This window comes from Apus apus, chromosome 16, assembly GCF_020740795.1.
Source record: "Apus apus isolate bApuApu2 chromosome 16, bApuApu2.pri.cur, whole genome shotgun sequence".
NCBI classification, from domain to species: domain Eukaryota; kingdom Metazoa; phylum Chordata; class Aves; order Apodiformes; family Apodidae; genus Apus; species Apus apus.
Genome location: NC_067297.1, coordinates 3,738,581 through 3,762,973, shown reverse-complemented (window position 1 = coordinate 3,762,973; position 24,393 = coordinate 3,738,581). Strand labels below are relative to the sequence as shown.

Genomic DNA, 24,393 nt, shown 5'->3' with positions numbered 1-24,393 from the left:
TCAGATGAGGACACAGCAACAGGCCACCCAGGCTTAGCCCTCACTAAGCACTCCCAGCTTTGGTATCAGAACAATCTGGTCCTTAGTTGTTTAGCTGTGCACATTGCCTTACAATTTTGGGGGATGCCCAGGAACAGTGACTGAAAGCATTTTCACTGAGAAGGAGAGAAACAATTAGGTTTAAATCTCCTTCTTGCCTCTGACACTAAATGCCAGCATGACCTTCTAGAATACTCTTAATCACTTCTGCCTTTAGTTATTAGCTTTCCTTGGTTGGGTGAATATGACAATCTTTTAGTTAAATACAAATTCAGGACTGCAAATTATTATGTTCTGGTGTATTGAGGACCCTGCTTGTGTTCACTACTTACATTTCCATGGAAAAATTACCTTAAAAAACCTTTAAATTTAGACATCCCCAAAACAAATACGAAATTTTGGTATTAGCAATCACACCACCAATGTGACTGCTCTAGGATTGATGGTTGTCTGCTCAGAAAAAAAAGTGGTACCATGGAAATCATGTGGCAATTCACAACAGCAGGTTGAATTGCAAATGGCAGAGCTGGAAGGTAGAAGGATCAGAGAGAAATGCAACTGAATACTTTGGAATAAGAAATTCCCTTGAAAGGGGGAAAAAAAAAAAAAGCACACTTCACTTTGAATGTTCACAACCCCTAAACCAAAGTAAAAGTAATGGATTAAATGTTTTATCAGGTGTCATACTGTTCTACACTGCCTCAATAAGGCAATGTGAGGTTTTAAGAAGAGATGCTTGTAAAGCACCTGCAAGATATGAAGAGTCACACAGTGTCTGTTCTTTACCATGTCACTAACCACAAGCAAAGGCCACCTCCTTTTTCCCTTACATCTAACTTCTTCAATAAACATGAAGTAGATGTGCCTGACTATAGAAATCCACAGAGAGCATCTTATTCAGAAATTAATTTGGAGGCATTTTGGTTCTTGGCTCATAAGATGATGAGACTCAGCAGATGTTGTTGAAGTTCTAAGAGTCATGACAGAGCCCTTTTGGAGGTGTACAGGCTGAGGGGTTAAGTGAAGTGATATCTTCACTACTGAGTCATTCTTCCCCCTTGGAGATATCATTTACTGGCTTTCTTCATCAGCTGACTCATTTTTAAAGAAAATAAGGACCAAACAGGATAGATCTGAGGTCAGGAGAGACCTGTGTTAAAGGAACATACGGCTTTGATCAAACGTGGTGAAGAACAGGATGAAGAATGGTCTTACAAACCTTTTGGGCACAAAAAAGTCAAAGGCAAACCCTTGTGCTACCCCCAAGGAAGGGATGGCACTCACCAACCACTTGTGCTCCAGGCCAGAATGTCATTTTCACTGTTTGGAATATCTCCTGCAGTTGGTTAAAAACACAAGGCAATTAAGCCCCCATTGGACACTGGCAGAGATACGTGTACACGAGGCTGCTGTGGCTCCCCATTACCACACATCCCTTAATTTCAGTGGAGATTCCCCTTCTCTTACCCCAGAGTATGTGTTGGAAAAGAAGTGCAGTGGCCTAAAGTCTCAGACTATGAAGCCCTGATGAATCTGTTGGTATCTGGCAGAGTTCCTTTTCCTTGACACGATGCAAGCTTATTTATCCAAAGAGAAGTCATTGTAAGCAGCATGGAAGTTGACTGAGCCCTACAGCTAGATTTGACAAAACCAGGAGAGCCAACCTCAGTCATGAGCTGGTAGATGGAATTCAAACATGCCATAAATCACATTATAAAAGACACATGAGCGAGTGTTTCTTGTAGCTTCTGTGCCATGGACATTGAGTTAGGTGGTAGCAGCAGAACTTATCCTGGGGTTCAAGACAGCATAAATCTAACTGCAGAAACCTTCCTGTTATATTTTTTAGTATAAACTTCCTTTTTACCTTGGGCTTCTGAGTTTGTTCCCACATCTTTACATTGGCTAGAGAGATCCGTTTCCAAACCTCCTCCTCCTTTTAGGTCATTTCTGAATTTAGACCATTTTGCCAGGCTGCCAAGGAGTGATGCAGAGGAAGCCGGGCTGCCTCCTTGAAGGTTCACTCACATTTCAGGGACACATGCCATTGCTGTGCATGCAGAACATGCTGATGTGCTTGGGAAACAAAACTGAGTGCACACAAAAATCACTCATAGACCACTGCATCCCTTTTCTGCATACCTTCAGACACCTAATAATTAAAAATGAGGTTGAAGATGAGAGCATAGTAAGAGGAAACCAACATTCAAGTAGTGTTTCAGCCTGAAGGCTTAGTCTCAGAGGAGCTGTGGGTTAGGCAGGAGCCATGCAGCCCACCCTGCACAGGCCTTCTGACCTCTTTGACTTTGCCTGGAGGTATCTTCTCCAAAGTCAGGGTAGGTTCCATGTGTATTAAATTTCCTTTTAGTTTACCTCATTACTAGAAGTGAAGGTCTGGTAATATGTACTCTTCCCTCCATGAAACAACACATTCTATAAATCAGGCTCCTGAACAGCTGTCAGGTAACCAGGACATGGCTTACCAGCTTGGCCCTGAATCACTCCAGTGAATTCCTTTGTATTTAAATCTTACAAGCCTCGGGGAATCCAGTCCTTCAAATGCATCCTCTTGCTCATGTGTGCACACACACTGCCCACAAAGTAAAAACTAACTGGGAAGATAGCCCAGTCTCTCTCCTGCTGATGCGAATCAGTAACGAAATCCATTTTAAATAACTGGTAGATGAAGTTAGAGTCCAGGTAAGGAAATGAGAGATGCTTGCACACTGTTCCAGCAGATGCATCTGGGCTGAATCTGAGAGTGATGGACACTGGTAGCAATCAGATACAACCTGTCTCCAGACTGAGAGGCAGAACACAGTTCTGTGAGCACATATCTGAAATACAGGTAACAAAAGCAACAGCTCCTGGAGCCTCAAGCCACACTGTTCCTGAATTGTGGTTGCAACCACATACATTGAAGAGCCAATGCTGATCTTCAGGTCACAAGCTGTGAGCTCCTGGGTGTGCCTGCAGGGAGGCACCCAAAGAATTTAATTTCATATTGTCCCCTTGGCTTCTTTTGCTGTGCAATCTGAAGAAACATACATGGCATGTTGCTGAAGCGTCTGGCTGCCCCCTTCATATGGCAGCACAGAAGCTCCTCTTATATTTAGAAGCCCTCTTCTAGGGTTACATATCAAGATACGTGCACGCTGCTGTTTTGCAGAATGCAGCTGCCCTGTAAGAAGTGAAAGACACTAACACGATCCAGGAGCTGAGGGCAGCAACTTCAAGTTTCCATCTGTCTCTGCCTGTAATACATGCAGGAAGGAAAAGAGAGCTGGACTTCAGGCATTAGCGGGTGCTTTCAGCATGCAGGAAGAGTGCATCAAAATATGGAAGCCTGGAGCAGGTTTGTGGAAAACTGTTCACCTGCCCAGGAGACATAAGTTGAGTTCAAATACGTTTTACCACTTTCCCCTCTGCCTATTTAATGAAATAACATCACTCAGTGCATACATATAACAGGTCTTTTTGTTTTCTTCACCAAAAAATGGTAGGTGCAAAGCAGAATAATAATGAGCCAAATCCAAATCTAGATGAATGACAATGAGAACAGGTAATTTCCAGAGCCTGTCAGAGATGATGAAAATTGTTTATATGCCCTTCAAATTATAAAACAGGCACTAATTCATCAGACAGCTGCATTCTGCCTTCTACACCCACTGCTATCACCAGGGGTCTTGCCAATTTGGGCAGTAAAATGTCATTTAGCAAATGTTTCCCTGTGTTTGACACTTGACTGCATATGGGTCTGTCACACCTGCAACAGCATGACTGGGTTCTACAAGGACCATATTCATTTCCAGCACATGCTGTGTTTGACTGCATTTCTCAAACATAGTTGGAAATTTATGTAAACATAAATAAATGAAAAGAACTGATAACAGTACATTAGCAGAGCAAAAATTAGATTACCTATGACATAGAAGCACTAGAGAACATTAGAGGAATTGCTGCATTTTCCTCTCTCTGTCACATTAAGTGGTTTAATATAAAGCCTTTATTTTTATACCAATCAATAGCACTGTAAGGTAGCAACATCTATCTTCAGAAGCACTGAAGATGCAATGGTTCAATTCTCAATTATATTAAGAACAAGACTTCAGAGATATTTATGAGCATCAAGATACGAGTTAGATTTCCAGTATGGTTTTCAGCTCCGATTGATCTAAAATCCTTGTTAGGCACTTTGAAAAAATACTTCAAGCTGTCTAGCCCTATCCTCTAGTGCCCATGAACTGTGGAAATCTCTCTCTCCTCTCACAACACGAGCTGTGGTTTAGTTGACAGCACTAGAGTTTAATATTTTGCAGAAGGATGTAACTTTTTGCACACACTTGGATTTTCAGTACACTGACATAGAGAACTCTTCCTACAGCAGTGCAATGGTGTTTGCTTTGATGCCAGCAACTCAAGGTGGTGGAAATCTGACCTCTGCTGAGACATCTCCTTCAAACTCTTTTCCCCTCACGGTAGAAAGCCCCGAAGAGACCACCGAGGGACCATTTTGAAAAGGCCTCAACATTCTTCCTGGATGCCATTCTGAAAACAAAGCACAGAGCCTACCTTGCAGTTTTTTAGCATATTTTGAGCATTAACTGATCTCTGACAACTTCTGAACATACTAACTACAGCACAGACTGGTAGCATAGCATCATGTAGGCCAGAAAGCCAGCTTTGATCCAATTTATTCTGAAACTGTCCAAGGGATCAGAAAAAGGGATGTTACTCTTTAAAACACAAGAGGCAACAAAACTTAGGAAAGAAACTTCCCACATACCAGAATGGACATGAATTAAAAGTAATTTTATTCCACTTCTCAATGACAGTTCTATCATATCTGATAATAAGGCAAGCTACTGAAAGTCCCACAAGACGTATCAGACCATTGAAATAGTATCCAAAAACCAAAGAGGAGTTCACAGAACAGCCAATTCTTGGGATCATCAAAATCAGTGGCAAGATTCCCACATGGATAAATTCATTCAGTGTAAATGCTGAAGAAACTGACTTCACCAGTGTTCATTAAGTTTTCTACTGGAGTAAGGATCAATGAAGGATAGGTGATGCATCACTGACTTAAATGAAAAACAGAATTTGGCAGAAAAAAAGGCAAAAAAGCACATTAAAAGTATAGTCTCAAGGCACAGAAAATACATGCTTCCAGGCATATGCTTTAACAGGCAAAAGCTTCTGGGAGACAATTGTTTGTTGTCTTGTTTGGTTTTTTAATAGGTAGTTGTACTGCTGCCAAGCATGATTCTTTTCTTACTTGCACCTGCAAGTAATTTCTGCATAGTGGGTCCAGATTTATGTTAGTGCAAGGAGAGTAAGTGTAAGTTGGCATAGCTTGCTTGAAGATGGAGTAACAATTAAAGCAAATGGAGCAACAACCACTGAAGATGCAGCCATCTGTCACCAGAGCTTACTCCTTTTAACATGGAATACTTGTGTGACAAAACACATATATTCTATCCAACAGTTATCAGCTAATAAGACACAGCTGTGCCATGCTAAAATTTTCATAAGGTACCAAGAAACTGCAGTAGAGGCCATCAATTCTGTAACCTCAGGCTGTTCACTGAGTAATATCTTAGGACCAGCAAGAGTCTATGTAACTGTATGAGGGTTCAAAAGTCTGTCCATCTCCAACTGCATTGATATATAGACTATTTATAGCAAGATGAGAGGATGAACTGAACAAAAAGAGACATGAACAAAGCAGAACATGATGAAACTATGTGACTTGCTGGAGGAACAATAACAAAGGGATGAAGAAGAACATCTATTTAAAAATCTTTTGTCAAGATAAAAAAAATAGGAAATTTTTTCATATGTGAAGTTTAAAGAGGAAAATATGATCATTGCAACTTTAAAGCAGAATTGGAGCTAAATCATGGAGTTCAACAATTAAAGACAACAAAACAAATAATTAAGGAAAACATGGATGCTATGGAAGAAGAGTGTCACTTAATAATCAAGTGTTTGGAATCGGTCCCAGGCAGTTAAAAATCCAAGGTAAAGACCTAAAAGCTGAGGATGACAGGAAAGCAGCCACTGAGTCAGAGTACGCCCACAGCATTAGAAAACCACATAGCAGGATAAAATCACAAACCCATGGTTATGATTGTTATGTCAAGACTATTTTAAAGGAATAAAAATATCCTTAATGGCCTGATCCAAAACCCACTGGAGGCAACAGGAGTTCTTACTAGCTTCAGCAGGCTGTGCAGCAGATCTTACATAGTGCACTATAAAACAGTCCGAATATGTAGGCTTTGTCTGGCTAGGGTCAGCCAGGGAACATCATGGATCCAGCACACATTCCATGTATATTAGAAAGAAAAAGGAGCTGTTAGGGCAAGATCTCATTATACATTCAGGTAAAAGAGAAAATTATGCTTTATACTGAGATTCCTTATAAATAAATGATTTGGAAAACCTGGTCACGCCATGCTGATTAACTAACTGGATTATCAGTTCATCCACCAGCAACATGCCTCTGCAGACTTGTAGGGTCAAATCTAACAGTCTGGAATGAAGGATCTCCTTCTCGTCTTCTTTTGTCCCTCCCAAGATATACATGATGATATCCTCCAAGTGCAGTCCTGGTCTTCAGATTGCATGCTGCAAGGACACAGAAATATGTATTTTTAAAGGAGGAAAAGACAGAGAGTTTGCCTTGTGAGTTTAAATTATTAATTCTAAAGATCTAATGGATACATTATGCCACATTAGTGGCATTTGCTCTCTTAACAAACATCCCTCTAGAGCAGTTGTTCAATACAGTTTTGAATCAAAGAGCTAAGCTGCTAATGGCACTGGTCATCTGTCAATCTGAATCAAGTTTTTAAACTGGGTTACCTGAATCAATGCAAGTTAGGATCTTTCATTGCCAGGAAATGGGCTTTTATGGGACAAAATTTCATGACGCGAACAACATCTCTGCTTTCTTGAAGTGGTACATAAAACAGTCAGGCAAGAAGAATACTTTCAGCAGTAGACAACTTGGTAAATACAACAGTAATAAAATACAGAGTTTTTAAAAGGACTGGGTAACCACTCATGTGCATCTGCACAAGGATAGATCTGAGAAGTCCCTCAAATTCTTGTGTTGGGGGCAGGTCTTGGACATTACCCACAGATGTACTGATCTTGCTGGCTTGTCCCTGGATGCTGGGCATTCTGCTGGCATCCTGAGATATCTTCTCCATCACCAGCTACCTTTTATCAGCTCCTTAAAGAGGGGTCTAGGGAACATGCACTAAATAGTAAAAATATCTGGCAGACAGCATTAACTCCTTTGTTGATTGTCTCTTGGATGCTACTCAGGGCTCCAGTGGGCAGACTCTATTATGAGAACATTTCCTCCATGCACAGATGAAAACAGACCAGAATTTTTCATGTGGTTTGCTAAGGAAATGAGGCTGATATAATCACATTGCCTTTGTACATGTACCTGTGTCTGCCCACTACTCAGCCTCTGAACTGACTATGTTTGACAGACAGGCAGAGGACTTTAGGCTCTTCCATTTTTACAAATCCAGTAGAAAGAGGTAGGGTATTGGAGATAATCAGTTGGCACCCTTACTGATAGAAAAACAGCAATATGAGCTCACTAGCTAGGTGGACACCAAGAATTAATGTGAATAAAATACAATAGGAATGCCCTGACTTCTGACTGTGGGTTCTATCAGTTAATGGCAGGTCAATGCCTGCAGCAAAAGGCAGGCAGTCTTCCTTGACTTTTTTTTCTATGGTAAGGTACAGAGAACAGGATTGGCGATGTAAGATCTGGAGGCTGGCTGTGTTAATTCCTGTCATCTTACTGGCCCTCAGTTTATTCTGTCTCTGAAACAGTCACTCAGTGAAATGACTGCAAAGGTGTTTGAATGTCTCAGTACAAGAAGAGCAGAGATATTAAAAATAATAATGCACACCTTTTCCTCCTGAAGAGTTGTTTCTGACTTAGTAAGAAAAAATGTATGTATACATCTGTCCCTGATGCCCAGTCTAAATACTTACTGCTTTTCCTTCTACCAGTAATCAACAATGTGGCATCACTGCTCATATGCTTAAGACCCTACTGATTATGAAACAGTATAAGACAGTACTTTCTGCACAGCCTGGCTGTGCCTTCCTTCGAAGCCATGCTGACAGGTGGTATTGCTTTCACTTCCTTGGGGTGAAGTTCTAGATCAAGTGCGATTAAAGAAGGGGTCAGAAGTTCACACTGCTCTATGAAAGCATTAAAATATCATAATGGTTTACATGAAAATACAAAGTTACCAAACACAACTATCCTTCTCACATAAGTTATGACCAGAAGATAATTCTACCCTGCCTGTGGCCCTGGGGTTCAAGATAAGCAAAAACAATTAACTTCTGTGAATTAAGAAAGTCTTGGGCAGTGGTCCATTGGCAAGAGTTTCTTGCATTCCTTTCTTCAGTACTTTGGCTACCCTTTCTCATACCAAAACTGTTGCTAGCTCGGCCAGAGCCCTACAGAAAAGCTTGTGTCTTTACTTCACTCTAACACCTCTAACTAGTTCTCCACATTTCTACTGGACTCACTGGTACTTGCCTAGACTGCAGAGAACTACTAGAGAGGTACACAAAAGACATGGGCTCTATATGATATGCTTTTCAGCTCAATTGGCAAGCAAACCAACTGTGAGCTCCAGTTTTGCCCTGAGCAGCATTGTCAAGTGCCACTCAGATACTAAAGATAGTCTAAAAACATGTGCTGTAAGAAGCTATGTATTATTTCAGACTAACAGGTTATGCAGCAAACCCAGCAATGCAATAAGAACACAATTCTCATGACAGCATGAAATAGAATATGACTTGTTGAGATCCAGTTAATAAAGGGTTCAGGACCTTGCCAGTGGGACTCAAATGAAATCCAAAGACACAAAACATCTTGTGTCTTGTATCAAAAAGCAGAACAAAACTGCTCCAAAAGTTTAGAGACTGCTCTGAAAGCACAGATCATGAACTACAGGAGCGCCCTTGATGAAGGGCTTCATGAAGGAGGATAGGACTAGTGGCACTGGGTCAGCACAAACAGCCATCTTTGCAGTGTCCCATCTCTGACAGTGACATCTTAAAAAGGCCTAAAGGGACTGTATAAAAAAAGGCTACATCCAGGATGCTATTTCTCCCTTTACTGCCTTCCAGCTCTGGCAGTCTACATCTTAGAAACTTTCTGAGACCACCATTATATCTGCATCTTTGCATTTAAGCTGCTTTTTTTTTTGTATCTTCACTCATTGCAGTTTAAATTAATTTATATATTTTGTATCCACAGCAACCAAAAGCACCAAGTCCCACAGCTGCATTCCATGTCACATGGCAAAGTATCTCCTACTAAGCTTCTTACCTCTCATCTTATCCATAACAGACAACAAATAATCACTCCTTATTTCACTGTCTTTAACTACTGATTCCTAGTCTAACCCAAGTCAAAGACATTGTGTCTGTTTTTCCCTGTCCACATATGAAGACTTTTTTGTACCTTGCATCCCTTCTGTTTTTTGGTTGTGTGTGGGTACACCATATCTTTCTTAAGACAAGGACATCAGAACTAGAGGCAGGACTCAGCTGAGAGTCATCTCGCTGTTCAGTCTCTACCCAGGCATGTTACAGCAGATGAAGGCCACATGCAGGCTGTGGCACACAGCTCTGCACTGTTCCAGTTTGCAGTGATGTCTCCCTGTGGAAGATAAACACCTCCCTTTTCTCACTGCAGTTCTTGATGGACAACATGCCTATGGGCACACATGCAGGGCTAGACTCAGCAGTGACACAAATACTGGTGTAAGTTTCATCTGAGCAAGCAGTGGAAGTGTAATTCAGCATTTAGAACTGGCAAAGGTAGGAGTGCAGGAGAGGCTGACAGGAGAGGGTGAAAGATACAGAATGGAGTAAGAATAAATCTGGCCTAGCGTAGAATGGGGACCGCTCAATGCTCAGTGATTGCTCAGCATAATGAGGAAAGCACTATTTACACTGATCATGACAGACAAGTTTTATTGCTGGGCTCTCAACTCCAGTGACACAACTGCTTCCCCTTGTCTACATTCAGGGTCATGACTGCAGAGGTGGATGGTTCCCAAGTGTTGAGTGGGCCCTATTCCTGGATATAAATATCTGTATATCACTGTATTTCTTAATACATTTGCTAAAGATAATGTGCCAGTATTAAAGTTTCTGTACCAAGAAGAAAAGTTTTGGATGTCTCAGGCTTGTTGCTTTCCAGAAGCTCAGACTTGGGACACTGTGGAAGAAATCCCAAGGCTCATACAGCCCTCAGACTCATTACACCTTGCATCTTTGGTACCATCAGCAGGACAATGGATAAAGTAGAATGAGCTACTGAAATTCATCAAAGGGTTTATGATGACCCAAGTAACACTCTGTGAGAAGCTCTAGCAGTCATGGGAGAACAGATAAAGTACTAATACAGATTAAAAAGGGGATGGTAGGATGATAAACAACAGGCTCTAGGGAGAGAGATACATAGGAATATGGAGGAAGAATACAAGGGAGTACTCCCAATGGTAATTTGCAATGAGACTCTTTATCCTTTGAAGACCAAAAGAAGCCACAAGAACATCAGCAGGAGCAACTGGGTAATATGTTAGTTGATGAATTTCATGTGGATAAAACACACAGTAACAAATCCTGGAAAGGTCAAACTTCTCATACATATTGCTGAAATCTAAATTAACTTTCAGGCACATGTATAAGTCATGGAAACATCAAATCTGTGCCCAATGGTAATCTAATAAATAAGTTACAGAGCCATCACATTATTCTATTAAGGCTATTCCATACCAATACTGAGGTGTATGTGTATTAAAGTTAGCAAAGAAATAATTTACAATCACTTCACATGAGCAGAGTGCAAAATAGCTGTTAGTACATAATGATGACAAAGATACAACTGGATGTGACAAAGCTTCATGCACTGCCATCCCCACCAATGGCATGACAAACTCAAAACCAATTAATTTAGTATAAAACCTAAATGTCCAAGAGTAAAGCAGCAAAAGGGACTCAGGTAATGGAAGATGGAAAGATCAGTTGGGTGACTCATTTTCACATCAGACAAATAAAAAAGAATAAAAAAGACTGTTTCTCCCATCAAACACTTCCTAAAAAGCAAGGGCTCTTTGGAGAGTAACAGGTGAGAGGAAGAAGGGCAACAGAAAAGAGAGAGAAAAGCCAGAGAGCAGGGTGAATCTAGTACACCTTGAGTCCTCACAAAATTCAGGATACCATTTGGCCACGGAACCTCTACAGGAGCTATTCATTGAATACAGAACTTAATATTCCAGGAAAGTGCTGAGGGTTCCCAGGCACCTGACAATGCTTCCATCAAACAGAGATTTTTATGTTTAAAAAAACCCCAACCCCCCAAATTTTAAAATTTGGCTTCCTTAAGGGTTAGAGGAGAGGGATGTGCTTACAAATACTGACTAGATGCCCACCTGGCAGTGGGCACAAAGCAGCCTTCACACACTGAGCACACAGGGTCCTTACTGTAGTGGAAGTGAAATGTAGCCCACAATGAAATGCAGGTAGTGTGCCCTGGTTAATGGGAGTGCTTCAGGGCAGTGCTGTCTGCCACTGCTCAGGCTCTCTTTCTCTCCTGCTACTTAGAAAAAACCCGAGCTACTATCCTTGTCTGAGAAATGATGAGTAAGTAGTAAAAGCAAACAGAGGAATTTACTGCTCCTGTCAATTACAAAACTTGGCACACACAGCCTGAAGTGACTCGGTTTTACATCTGTGAGGGCTGAACAAACTGGACACAAGCTGAACCAAAGAGAGGTTCATGCCTGCAAAATGCATGGAAAAATAATGAATTTACAGTTAGCTTCTGATTCTGTGGCATCGACCACCAATATCCTCCAGAAATGGACCCTGTCTCCACTAATTTCCCTGCAGTTCAATATGGCGATACTTAAAGTTTTTGTCTGAAAATGCTGTACATGTTTAACCAGCTACACCATCCCACTCCCTGGAAATGTTTGCATTTCAGTGGTGGATAAGGTGATCTCTGTTTATAGTTTATACATAAGCTTGTACAGTGCACTGAAAGGCTCTGCAACCAAAACAGCCAATAATAAATGAATTTAAAATCAGTTATTTTAAAAGAAAGTGCACGTTACTATGGAGAAAAGAACATATTGTTGCACAAGGATATTAATACCCTATTTACTTTTGTCCTCTTTTCTAAATAAGCTTATAATCCATCTGGGTAACCACTGTGTATAAAGATTCATTTGTTGAGCTTCTTCACTGTCTTTCCAGGTGTAAGGAGGCTGGTCAGTTACACAGCATTGAGTGAAGGACCTTAAGCCACAGCAAGCCAAGTCAAAACTAATTCGTGGTCACTTTTGATATAGTTATGGTCACTTTTGTATCAAATAGTAAAATAGTAATTGACTGTCTTCTCCTTGCAAAGTTAAAATATATGGACAGATTATGAGACAAAAAATTAGCACCTGGGGACTCTATTACCTGAAACCTAAGAATCTCTATTCACATGGTCTTACATAGTGAAACTAATGGGCAGAAAAAACAAAAAGCAACTGGCCTAAATGTGGAAAACCTATGGGAACTACAAGAGTGTCTAGAAAATCCACTGCTGCTAAGAGACTTGTTCACATTTACCCACAGACAGCAGAACTTCCTAAATTGCAAAACAAGTAGAAGTTGCCCTTTTAGAAAACATGCACGCACCTCTAAACTATAACATTATTAGATCATTCTTTAGTGTGTTATTCTGAAGCCTGTGCACAGAGAAGAACTGCCTGCATTGGAACCAGCAGTATTTTGCTTACCGTTGTGAAATGAACTACACAATAGATTCCAATGATGACAAGGCCAATGATAATCGATGCCACAGCCACCCAGAGCGCATTGCGACCCAGTCTTTTCGACCCTTCAATATCTCCTTGATTATAACTGTTTAAAGCCTGGAAAAGAGAGAGAATGTTTGTGAGATTTTTGTACACAGAAATCTGGACACAACCCAATGTGACTGCTTTGAACTAACGTTAGGTTCTTTGCACACTGGTAGTGTAGAAAGGACTTCAGAAAAGGGTTATTTGCTTTGTAAAAATACACATCCACTGCCAATAGTCCGAGGTAAGCAGGGCACCCAGTTTTCTGTTCCACTCAATTTCAGCACATTTCACTGCAACTATTGCTCTTTTCAGTGGTGAGGCTGTATGGCTGTGTTCATATGAGTAGTTTTCCTGTACACACCAGCAAAAAAGCTGTCAAACCAACTCTAATCCACCCACTTGCATAAATCAGTGGCTTTTATCTCTGCAAATATTTTTGCAGTATATGTGAACTGTTAGTTGGCCACTTCACCAGCAGTGAAAAAACTCTTAAGCTTTATAGGACCATAAGAATTAAAAGGAGCATAAACTGGCTGTGTTTTTACAGAGACCCTCAGGAAAATTTAAAAAAGCTTACTGATTTCCTATTTTTCCAATGTTTTGTTTCTCAAAACAAAGTTTGGAGAATTAATAGGTAGTTTGCTGGTGGTAGAAAAAATGCAAACTGAAGAAATACAAATCATCTGAACAAAACACCCGAGTGCCACCTTCATGGGTAGAAATTCTGTCCCTTTGCTTTTTTGGAACACACTGATAATTATCATCATATACAGCCTGAGGTATGCATTAGACATATGGATATTATCTCAACAGACTTGACTTTACCTCTGTCCACCCATGATTTAGCAGAATATCTCTATTCATTACATGCAGAGATTGCAAGGTGTGATAGGACCACTCTGATCTTCTAGTTCTTCATGAGACAGACTGTAGGATTTTCTGAATTAATTACTTTTAACCAGACCATATTTTAAAACAGAAGATTCAGTGAAGGACACTGAAATATTCTAGTACCTGGGTCTAACACAGGTTGTAGAAACTTTTCCCCAAGTATAAGATGCTATCAAAGAATTAAAAAAAGACAGTATTATTAATAAGAATTATTTCAAAAGATCAAGAGAGTTTGAGTTCATAAACCATGACACTGAGTCCAGATTTATCAGACTGCACTATTCAATGATCCCAGCATACTTCTCAGGGAATTAGTGTCTCCTATGTATTCCAGGAAGTATCCCAGAAATGGGAGGTGCAGGGGGAGAAAGATGGGGACCTGATCAAACAAACTGTTCTGTGGACTAAATAATTCAGATTGTCCTTAGAAAATGACTGGATGAAGTATCAACCAAGTGCTATTATAAAAGTGCTTTAGTTATGAATAATTTTTTTGTAGCAAAAACAGAACAACACCTAATTCAAAGTGAAAATCTGAGATTGTGGATAGCAAGAAATGAATGAACTTCAGAAGATATGAACCATTGTTGTAGAGCCTTTTTACCTAAGGAGAAAAGTAATTAGGGACATTATCTGTGTGTGTTCTGTCAATTAGTGAGCACACAGAAGTTAATGGGCTAGATGCATCCTTAGTGTTAGCACTGCAGTAAGATCACTCCTGCCAAGACAGTCCCAAAGCAATGAAGCCAATAATCCTAGAATTGCATCTCAAGGATAAGTGCAGGTTCTTATTCTCTGGTGTCTAAGGAAGGCTGAGCTGCTGATGCACTCTCGCCCTTAAAGAGGGCACTGATGCATTTCTTCTCTTCCTGGAAGCATACATGCCTCAATATTTCTCTATTTCATTTCCCTAAAGAATATCACATTCCCTAAAGAATACCTCTGCTCTGCTGTCAAATTTCGTTGAGGTTGCTAAGGGACTTAAAGGATATAGAGGGGAAAGAGGAAAGAGATGGAAATGAGAGATGGACAAAAACACGGCCAAGTAGGATTGTGTCACCTGATTCTCCACCAGTGCTGCCTCCTGTTACCAAGGGTGGTTGGCACAGTTCCTCTCACCTAAGTTACTCCACAGTTTTCAGCAGTCCTGTTCACAGGAGAAGCACTTTCTTAGGTTCTCTCAAAATATATTTGGGAAGGTCAATAGCAGAGGTATCAGCAGAAACATGGCTTGGTTTAGTCTTCTCCTCCTGCCTCTGTCAGCAACTATGAATGTGACAGTGGCTACAGGGAGCAACGTGGAGAAGCATCACTGACAATCCAGCCCTTCTCCCCACCCACAAAGGTCTCACTTTGCATGACATCTAGAGGGTGGCGCTACAAACACTCTAAACTCAGTTCCTCAAACACGTGGTCTCAAGACGGAGACAGAGTTGTAACCAGGACACAGCAGCACCAGCTTGCAGTTCTGTGCAATTTTACTAATGTGTTTAGGAAGTCTGGAGAATGTCCATGTGATTTCTGCAGGTACTGCATAAATTATTAACTCTGTGCACTTTAATAAATAACGTCATTTTAATACAAATCCACGATGAAGAGGAGGAAAACAGCATTAATGATAAAGAAGAGGATTTGGGAGAGACAGGAAGGAGACAAAAGTTTCTCTGTTAAGAGGTTTAAATTAAATGGCATAACTTAGCATTCATGAAAAAATAAGAGGTTTGGGGGAGTGGCTGTGGTCTGATGAAAAGCTCTTTGAAATTCATTTACTTCCATCTGCTTCAAAGGGCCCTTGGATCAAGCTTCCAGTTTTCAACATTAGACATAGACAACATTAACTGTTAAAGTCTTATATGTTACATCTGTTACCTCCAACGGCTAGGCAACGTATACAGAATAGAACATCTGTGTGTGACATTTGGTCTGTTCAACTTTTAAAATAAATTTCATCCATTTTCAACCTAATACCATATGATTTCTCATGTTTCTGCTACCTCACTCATTATAAAGTCAATAAACTAAATCAAAGATACAGTTCCACAGCTGCTTACTTACTTGAGCAATCTCAGTAACTTCGTTATGTTCACACACATCTAGTTATAAAATATATTCTCAATTCAACAATGATGCTACATAACCTCTTATGAACAGAAATTTATTGGATTAGCTACAAACTATTAATCCCTATCAACATGCATTTTCTGTTCCACATTCCTAGAGCACTGTTCATGGCAAAAACAGAAAGGATACTGAATTACTTCAGAAATCCTCCTCTACATGTCCTAGAAATCTGGGCAGACCAGACTGAGGTTCTCTGGTCAACATATTCTATGCTTTCCATGAGCCAGGCTGTACCAAAATTTATTCGGCTGGAACAGAGACACACTCTCTAGTTCAGACCAAAGGAAGAATGAGACATGCTGACTCAGTATGACTCCTCACTGTGAGGACAACTTAGAGGGAAAAGAAAGAGGAGAGGGGGGACTGAGGAAGCAATTCAGAACCAGGCTTGATCTCTGCTTTTTGGCAAATGAAACAGGCAGGTGATGAACAGAACACAACAAAAGGGGAGTCTGCTCTGCAGGATGGGTAGTGGCATGCAAACAAGTGCTGGACTTCTGTGTCTCTGGGGACAGTTTGAAAGTGTTGTTGCAGAGGAAAAGCTTAGCAGTTTGCAAACATAAGGGCCAGGCAATAATTTTAAAGAGCTGCTGAGCCTTATCTTTTAATAATCCTAAAGCAGGTACAGGCTGCCCCATATAGTATTAGATGTCTAGATACCTACAAGCTATTTAAAAAAGCTGTATAAATAACAAACTTTTCAAATAAACTTTCATGCTAAAGAGAAAGTACAGCTGTACAGGAACACTGGTCACTATGTTAGTCACTGACTTGATCAAAGCCAACACACTGGATATGGCTCATCAGCATCCCAATTTGAAGAGGTGACCCCTCAGAAAGCCAGTTCCATCCTTTGCTGTCCCCTGACTTCTGCCATCTTCTTGCTTGTTGTCTCTGCTTAGGGAAACTAATATCCAGACAAGGCATCTAAATCCAAGGGTAACAAATGCAGTCAAAGAACTTGCTACTATCAGAGGCAGATGAGCCAAGATTGTCACAGCTTTACCACATACGTTGTTTGAAACATTCAAATTATTAATCAGAAATGTGTCAACATAAAGAGGGAGTCAGGAGCAATCAATCAGGGAGAAATAACTTTTAAGAGACTGTTTTAAGTTGTTACAAATCCAAGACTCTATGAAATTACACGACTAATCTGGCATACAGATCTTTGAAATAAAGACAGTTGAAGGTAACATACTGAGGAAAGCCAAAAAAATTTGTTCAACTATCAGATTGTGGTGCTAGTAATTAGACATATAACTGATGGATTTTTCAGAGGTTTCCCACAGCCTCCCTCCAGCTCTGATGCCATGAGTCAGATACAGCCAGTTCACTCGAGCCAGTTCTCAGACACAACCTGCAGTTCACTGCCAGCTAAGTGCTCCTTGGGTTCAAAGCAGGGGGAAAAGATATGCCTGCAGCCAAGGAGCCAAAGAGCTCAGTGACAGACTGTCTAGCCAGAGCCTCACACCAAAGGCCTCTTCCATCACATGAGCCTACTGACTTGGTACCTGATGCCTGTGGTCTCATCCATGGGAGAAAGAACAAGGGAAGTCTGAGTGGGGCACCTCTTGGGTTGAGGGAGCCAACTGATCACACAGCAGCACAAGATACCTGCTAAAAGCAACAGGAAGCAGAGCCGGTGACATCTGCCTGGAACTGCAGAAGACTACTGAGGAGAACAGTAATCCTACAGGGAGGAATCCTGGCCAGGACCCTAGGGAAACAGATCTCCATTTGCTAAAACTGCCAAGCAACCCTGACACCAGCCAGTGACCAGCAAATAATTTGAGGGGACTGTTCCTGTAATGCCACACTGATGCCATTAATTGCCCATTCTAGTAGCTATCCTCCTATTCCTGTCATAGAATATTGATTTATTTCACCAAGGAGCTAAGTAACAAGAAAAGGTTATTATCACAACAGGGAAAACTTGGGAGAGATTTATTCTAAAAATATATTCAAGGAGGTAAGATCTGAAATGGTAAGGTTTATGCCCCCAAAAGTGAGAAAGAAGTGAGGAAACCAGTGCTGGAGTTGTAAGTGGGGCAGCAGAAGAGACAGAAGAGACTGAAGACAGATCTGTCATTTAATTTGGGGTGTGTTAGAGTGCACTCTACTTTTAGACTGAAAACATTTTCTGAATTGAGAGCATTTAAAGAGGTCATGACATAAGCAAACACCATGCCCCTCTTGAAACCAACAAGACTTCTCCTCCCAGGGCCATTCTAGACAGTGGAAGCATATTAAGAACTCCACTTTATGAGTCGATGTCTCTTCTGACACAAGATCTCAGGCAAGCTCTGTAGACTATAAAGGTACCTTCTGTAAGAACAGAAAATAACCCACTTTTGTACCTCAGTGTTAACCCTTAGTCACTCTAGGAAACAAGCTGAGAAAGAGAGGGAGGATGTAGATCCCAGGAGAAGCAGAAATAAACCCAGCATAGGTTACAATGCAGAACCTGGAGCTGAGGTGAGTGGAGCAGTCACAGATTGCAGCTCTAAAAGGCAGGGGAATAGGGCTGTGGAAAATAAGTTAGACATGCTATTTTCATAGTAAATAAGAAGGTTAAGGTAAGAATTATATCAAAACAGAAGGGATTCACATACAGTGCAGGTTATTGATTCAGGAGTGGGCAGCTGAGACCTGCACAGACTGTTTAGCATTCAGGAAGTGCTCTTCCCACCCTGGTTCCTACGTATCCCCTGGTGACAAGCTACTTAAGCCTGACTCCAAAAGCCTGCATGAACTCCAGCTAGGGTGTGGGTAGAGATTTCTCCATATGGGGTGCAAAAATCTTTAGAGGCCAAATTCTGTCCTTGACAGTTAACTTCTGCGCAGCCCTTGTGCTTTGGTAAAAGTAGTCACAGGGAGCAGATGCTCACAGCCCCCGATCATCAGCTCTCATTACTTTATATAGCACTATGAGTGTCCACAGACAGGAAGGATGCTGGGTATCAGCAGAACCAAATCTTCTCAAATCAAGGAAAAGAGTGTATTGCATAGCTAACAACTAAGAAAATAAATAGAAAAAAAATTACAGCTAATACTTATCTGGACAAAAAAGGCTGTGAAGATGGCTTTGGAAAAGCTCCTTTAAGTAATTTTCAAGCTTAAGCAATATGATTTCTGATAAATCTTACTAGTTTTAAAAGAGTGTGCTTTAGCATATTTTAGATATAGGTATTTTTTCTTATACTTAACTGGAAGAATAAACAACTATATATTTACTCACCTTTTTAGCCTGGCTGTCAGAGAAAAGGATGAAAATACACAACATGTTTTAAACCCTTGTCAGCTCCTAAACAACAGAAATACATTGCAGTATTACTGATCACACTGATCATGTATCCTATCAGAAAAGTCTGGATCTGACTCTGCAACTTTTAACTCAGAGGAGAAGAAGATTCTAACAGTTGTTTTGAAGTTAAGGGGATCACTGGATTATTAACAACTGTGCAAATCAATTACAGGTTGTAGGAGTAAGGCTGTTCTCTCAGGGTGCTTGATACTCAATATTATAAAGGTTTTTGTGTAAAACCTACAATCATTACTGATTTTTGTACTATTCTAGCAAATAGTACCAGGCTAAAAAACCTGTTCAGTAGATAAAAGGGCACTTCTATCACATTTGGCTAGCTGAAACAGAAACCATATTTCTTCCATCGCAAATCTGATTTCAGCTCCCCAACTGCTTCTTTCATACACAGATATTGTGTCTAATTCAGTGTGCAAGTTAGTTGATGCAATAAATCCCACTAATAGGATGAACCTCTCTCTCTTCTATAGCCTGAAATGGAAAACTTGATCTGAATTGCCTTTCACTCTGCATTTTATGAGTGCTGCTGAGATAGCCAAGTGGACCCCCTGCCTGAGCCTGCTGATGCTCTCTGGCTGGCTGTCTCACCGAACTTTGTCCACAGGCACCAGGGTAAGTGTTAAGAAGGCAGCTGGATGCCCATTACCCTGATGGCTCCTCCAGACTGCTTCGCCCCTGTAGGTCCCAGGCGGGACCAGCCGGAGCACTGCAGCTGGCCGCGGGAAGCTGGAGGTGGCCCCCCAAAACATCCAACCCGAAAGTGAAGGTCGCCTGGGCACCCGGCGAGGGGCTACTCACCATGACAGCAAAGACGAAGGCTACGATATTGACGGGATAGGCGGGACAGAAGCAAGAGAGGATGCTGAGGAGCAGGTAGTTCTTGGGCCGCGGCTGCGGCGGCCCGTCGGGCAACTCATCTTCGATGTTGGTCTCGGGGCTGTTCTCCAGAGCCCTCTTGATGTCGGCAGCGGCGGGGAGCGCGGACATGGGGCTGCGGCGCGGCGGGCGGGCGGCTGGGAAAGCCCAGCGCCGAGCTCCGGGCAGGCGTGACCCCGCCGCGGCACCGAGCCAGGGAGCCGCCCGCCTCCGGCACCGGCAGCGCCGCAGGGCGGTCCGCCCACAGCCAACCGTATGCTCGGGCTTTTAACCCCGGAGTGAATGCACGGGGAGAATCGGGTCAAGAAAGAAACCGAGCAAAAGCCGTCGAGGGTTCCCAGCGCCCTGCCCCGGCTGCGGACGGGCGGCCGGGGTTCCCTGCGCTAAGTCCCGGGAGCCTCCCCGGCCGCTGGCATGGCGGGTCCGAGGCACCCGACCTTTGGCGGGCCTGGTCTTTTCTGAAACTTTTTAACTTTCTGCAGTTAAACGAGTCCACTGAATTCGCATTACCCCCCAGAGAATTTTGCTAAGTTCTTAGACTCGTATTTTCTAGTGTCAGTGAGCTCCATCAGCCAGGGGTGTCAAGACATTTCCTTCCATCGGGCTGAATTTGGCATCTCCTAACGCCAGTCACTTGCTAATCTTAGCAAAAATATTAGAGATTAGCAGACAATAACCAACTTAAAGCATTTTGGTGGCCCAGAGTTATCTTCCCCAATTTTTAGCAAGTGATTCAGTCCTTAATGAACATAGCATCTGTAAGGTGAAATCCACTTTGGAGTATGCAGGAAGGGGAGCGGGGAAATGAATTATTATTTCCAAAAACCCACTGTATGGGAGAAAAAAAACCCAAAAAACAACCCACAAAACAAATAAAGATGTGCGTCCATTGCAGTTGTGAAGTTGATGAGGAAAAGTATGACAGCCAACATCCAGAAAGGAAAAGGGCTCCGATTCTGCCTTGTGATATAAGAAAAAAGAACTTTATACCTGAACAGAGCTTGAGCAAAAGCGAGCGAATTCTGATCAGAGGAAGGCTGGAGTTGAGGTTTTGTTCTGTCTGGCTCCTTCTGAAGAGCATTTAATCAATTAAAGTCACAGACTAAGGTGTGCTGAGAGTTCTATGAATGAGCTACTTCTGTCACTGGTAGTTTTGCCAGTTTTGACTTGAACAGAGCCAGTTTCCTGTTTCTGCATGTCAACCTACAAGATAAAATGCAGCCAATACAGTAAAGACGTAATAAATATAGGGGCAGTATTTTTACTTTCATAGACATGAGTAATCTCTCAGCTGCATACCTGGAATATAATATGGAATGAGAATCTGCTGATCTATCAAAATGTCAAAAGAAAATATTCTGTACCTTTAGCAAAGAGTAAGAAACACATCTGCTTGCCAATGTATCCATTAGTGTTCAGGCTCAAGCCTTTGTTGCTGTAAAATCTCTGATATGTTTGTTCTCCAGGGACTTCAAACACCATCACCAGACAAGCTCCAAAAACACAGTTTGCATAGCACCACACAATTACTTTTAGAATTTATTTCAGCAGGGATGGAGGCCATGGACTTACCCTCTGCAAGGGATCAGAATCTTCCAAGGCCACCCAAGTCTTAGATCCATGAGGAGGCTTTCAGAGAAACCTTGTCATGACTTAGTAAATTTGAGTTGGTCTGCTTGTAGCTGAAACACTTGCAGGTATGTAAGAACCTAGTACCAGGCACGTGAATGAAAACTTCAGGGCACATGGGGCAGTTTGAGCCACTAATGTTGAACATAAGCACCACAAAAATCTGCTCTGTAGAGAAGGTGAAGTTGTATTCAGAGCTTAGCCAGGGAGACATGAAACTGAGGTATGAAGGATGGCTGTAGATGCTTACATCTAATGTCAGACATTTAGTTTAAACACCTTTATGTGGGACCTCCAAGAGGGCAATTCAGAGACTGGTGGAGTAACCAGTGATGTCAGGTCCACACTAAATCTTTCTCCACAGACTATGAACTGTAGGAGGAATCTGGGCTCTGTTACATTGGGCCATGTGAATCCCTAATAGTAGAACCTGGGGTGATTCTAGAAACAGCCAAGTTTAATTGTTCAAATGAGGCTGCAAAGGGATGCTAATGGATTGTAAAGAAAGAAGGAGAGAGGAAGTGGTGAGATGTGTGGAGCTACAAAAGATGTTACAGATATTCAGGGGTAATTTGTGATAATGAGAGCTCATTAAGGGGTTATTGAAACAAAGTTTGTCATGAAGCAGTTATTGTAGCTGAATTCAGTGGTTTGTTTTATGTAGAAAATGGGTTAAAATCCAAGAAGTGTATCCTGTTAGGGACAACACTGATTAAATTTTAAATGTAACTGACTTGTAGCCATTTACTGAGGTAAAGAAAAAGGAGCTATTCAGCCAACAGCTTGGTTTCACAGACTGCAGTGATGGAGGGAAGTTATATTTCCAAGAACGTGGGGAATATTCTTCAGAGGGAAAAACCACTGTGCTGAGCTGGCTGAGCAGAAAGCTGTGAAAATTATTTAAGAACATTAACTGAGAGTTTTAAGATGTAGCTCCATGGAGAACAATCATAAAAATAGCCCTCCAAGATAATGAGTCAGAGTACCCAATATTCTTGCTTACAGCCTTCAAGCAGTCTTGGAAAAGAAGCTGATCACTCTGCACAGAGCAGAGATTTTCCCAGTGACATGAGTAAGGCAAGATGCTGGCTAAATTGCTTATCATGATGGGAGAAGCAGATGGGCTAGAGGTATGACAGTTACAAGATTATTTTTTAAAGGTCTTCTTCCCCTGATTTCAGAGGGTGCTATAGTCACACAGCAGGGTTTGTTGTAAGGCAGAGTATGGTCTCTCCAGCACACTTTGCTGTATTGCTGGCTGGTAGGACTCTCTTCAAAGACATGTTCACTGCTCACAGTGGTTCTGGAAAGGAGTTTCAGTGTCTGCATGCACAAGTCAATGTCCACAAGGATCAAAATGGGTAGTTTAGTGCTCAGACATTGTTTGGGACCAACATGTATGTCCAGGAAACATGACAGGAGCTTTCTCATTGGTGCTGCACAGCACCAACAGAGCAGAGTCTCTGCAAACCCTGAGCACTATGAAGTCTTATCAAGTGTAGAGTCATACCTGAAAGAGCTGGTGGGACCTTGTACTGGCCTGAGAGAGTGGTCAGATGGTGATTTCTCATGGAAGGCACAGTAATGGGTGGACTTATAAGGAAGAGACAACTTGTCTGAAAGTTATTTCTTTTCCAAGAGGAACAGGTAAGAGTCACTGTCTGTGCTTGGCACAAATGTTGAATCAAGAGATCTATCCGCCCTTTAACTCTCTGCCCTATATAAATAAGAACTTTCAGGAATCAAACGCTAAATTTCTGTTGGCTTTTTTTTTTGCCAGCTTCTATGAATTTGCATTACACTGCACTTCAGGAATGAATTTAGACCCTTCCTTAAGTCTGTTTGTGTCACTGTCATTATTTCTTCTAGTATGAAAGCAGTTAGGGCACAACAGGCACATGTCTCTTTTTTCCTGCTTTTGAAGTGGACAGAGTTTAATACATGGCATATTAAACAGCAGTGTAATGGCTGGAAGGATACATATTCCTCTCCTTAAAAACGATGGATGAGGATTCTTTTTGCTACTGTATTTTTGTGGATATTACTGAGTCAGCAGTGTCTGTGGGAATGATGCATTATTCTTCCACTGGGATTACTGTAGGCTGATGCTGTAATGGGTATGATGAAAGAAATGCATTTCTTAGTTTAAACATATCTTTTCAATTTTACCCTTCCAGCTGTATACTCTTATTTTTCATTGTGGACTATAACTGTGGGATGTGGCTTTGCAAACATCAAAGGTCTGTGATGAGCTGTTAGCTTTGGTAAATTATTCATGGTAAATAAATACATGAACAGACAAATGTTCAGATAAAAAGGGAAGTTTCTTTCACAGTTGGAGAGAATTTTTTCTTTCATTGATAACCTTCTGAATTACTATCCTAATTTCAACCAACACCATGCAAACCTTCTAGTGCTTGAACACATGTGAGAATATCTGTATTTTTCATTATCTATCCTTTTCCATTCTCCCTCCTGGCTTCTGACCTGTCTCATTTCATCACATATCAACTTTAAAGGATCTGTTAGGCCAGCTCAGACAGCAATGGGCATCTGCTCAGTGCTGTGGGTGACCTGTGTTGTGCT

At 41.5% G+C, this 24,393-nt stretch overlaps 1 protein-coding gene across 1 annotated transcript; it reads right to left on the bottom strand.

The window, feature by feature from the left end:
* Positions 1-4,832: 4,832 nt before the first annotated feature.
* On the bottom strand, positions 4,833-20,373 carry TMEM233 (transmembrane protein 233). Its single transcript, XM_051634264.1, has 3 exons — positions 20,101-20,373; positions 12,900-13,034; positions 4,833-6,672 (listed from the first exon to the last, which is right to left on the bottom strand). The coding sequence occupies exons 1-3, from the start codon at positions 20,287-20,289 to the stop codon at positions 6,661-6,663; spliced, it is 336 nt and encodes a 111-aa protein (XP_051490224.1). The 5' UTR covers positions 20,290-20,373; the 3' UTR covers positions 4,833-6,660.
* Between the last annotated feature and the right edge of the window lie 4,020 nt (positions 20,374-24,393).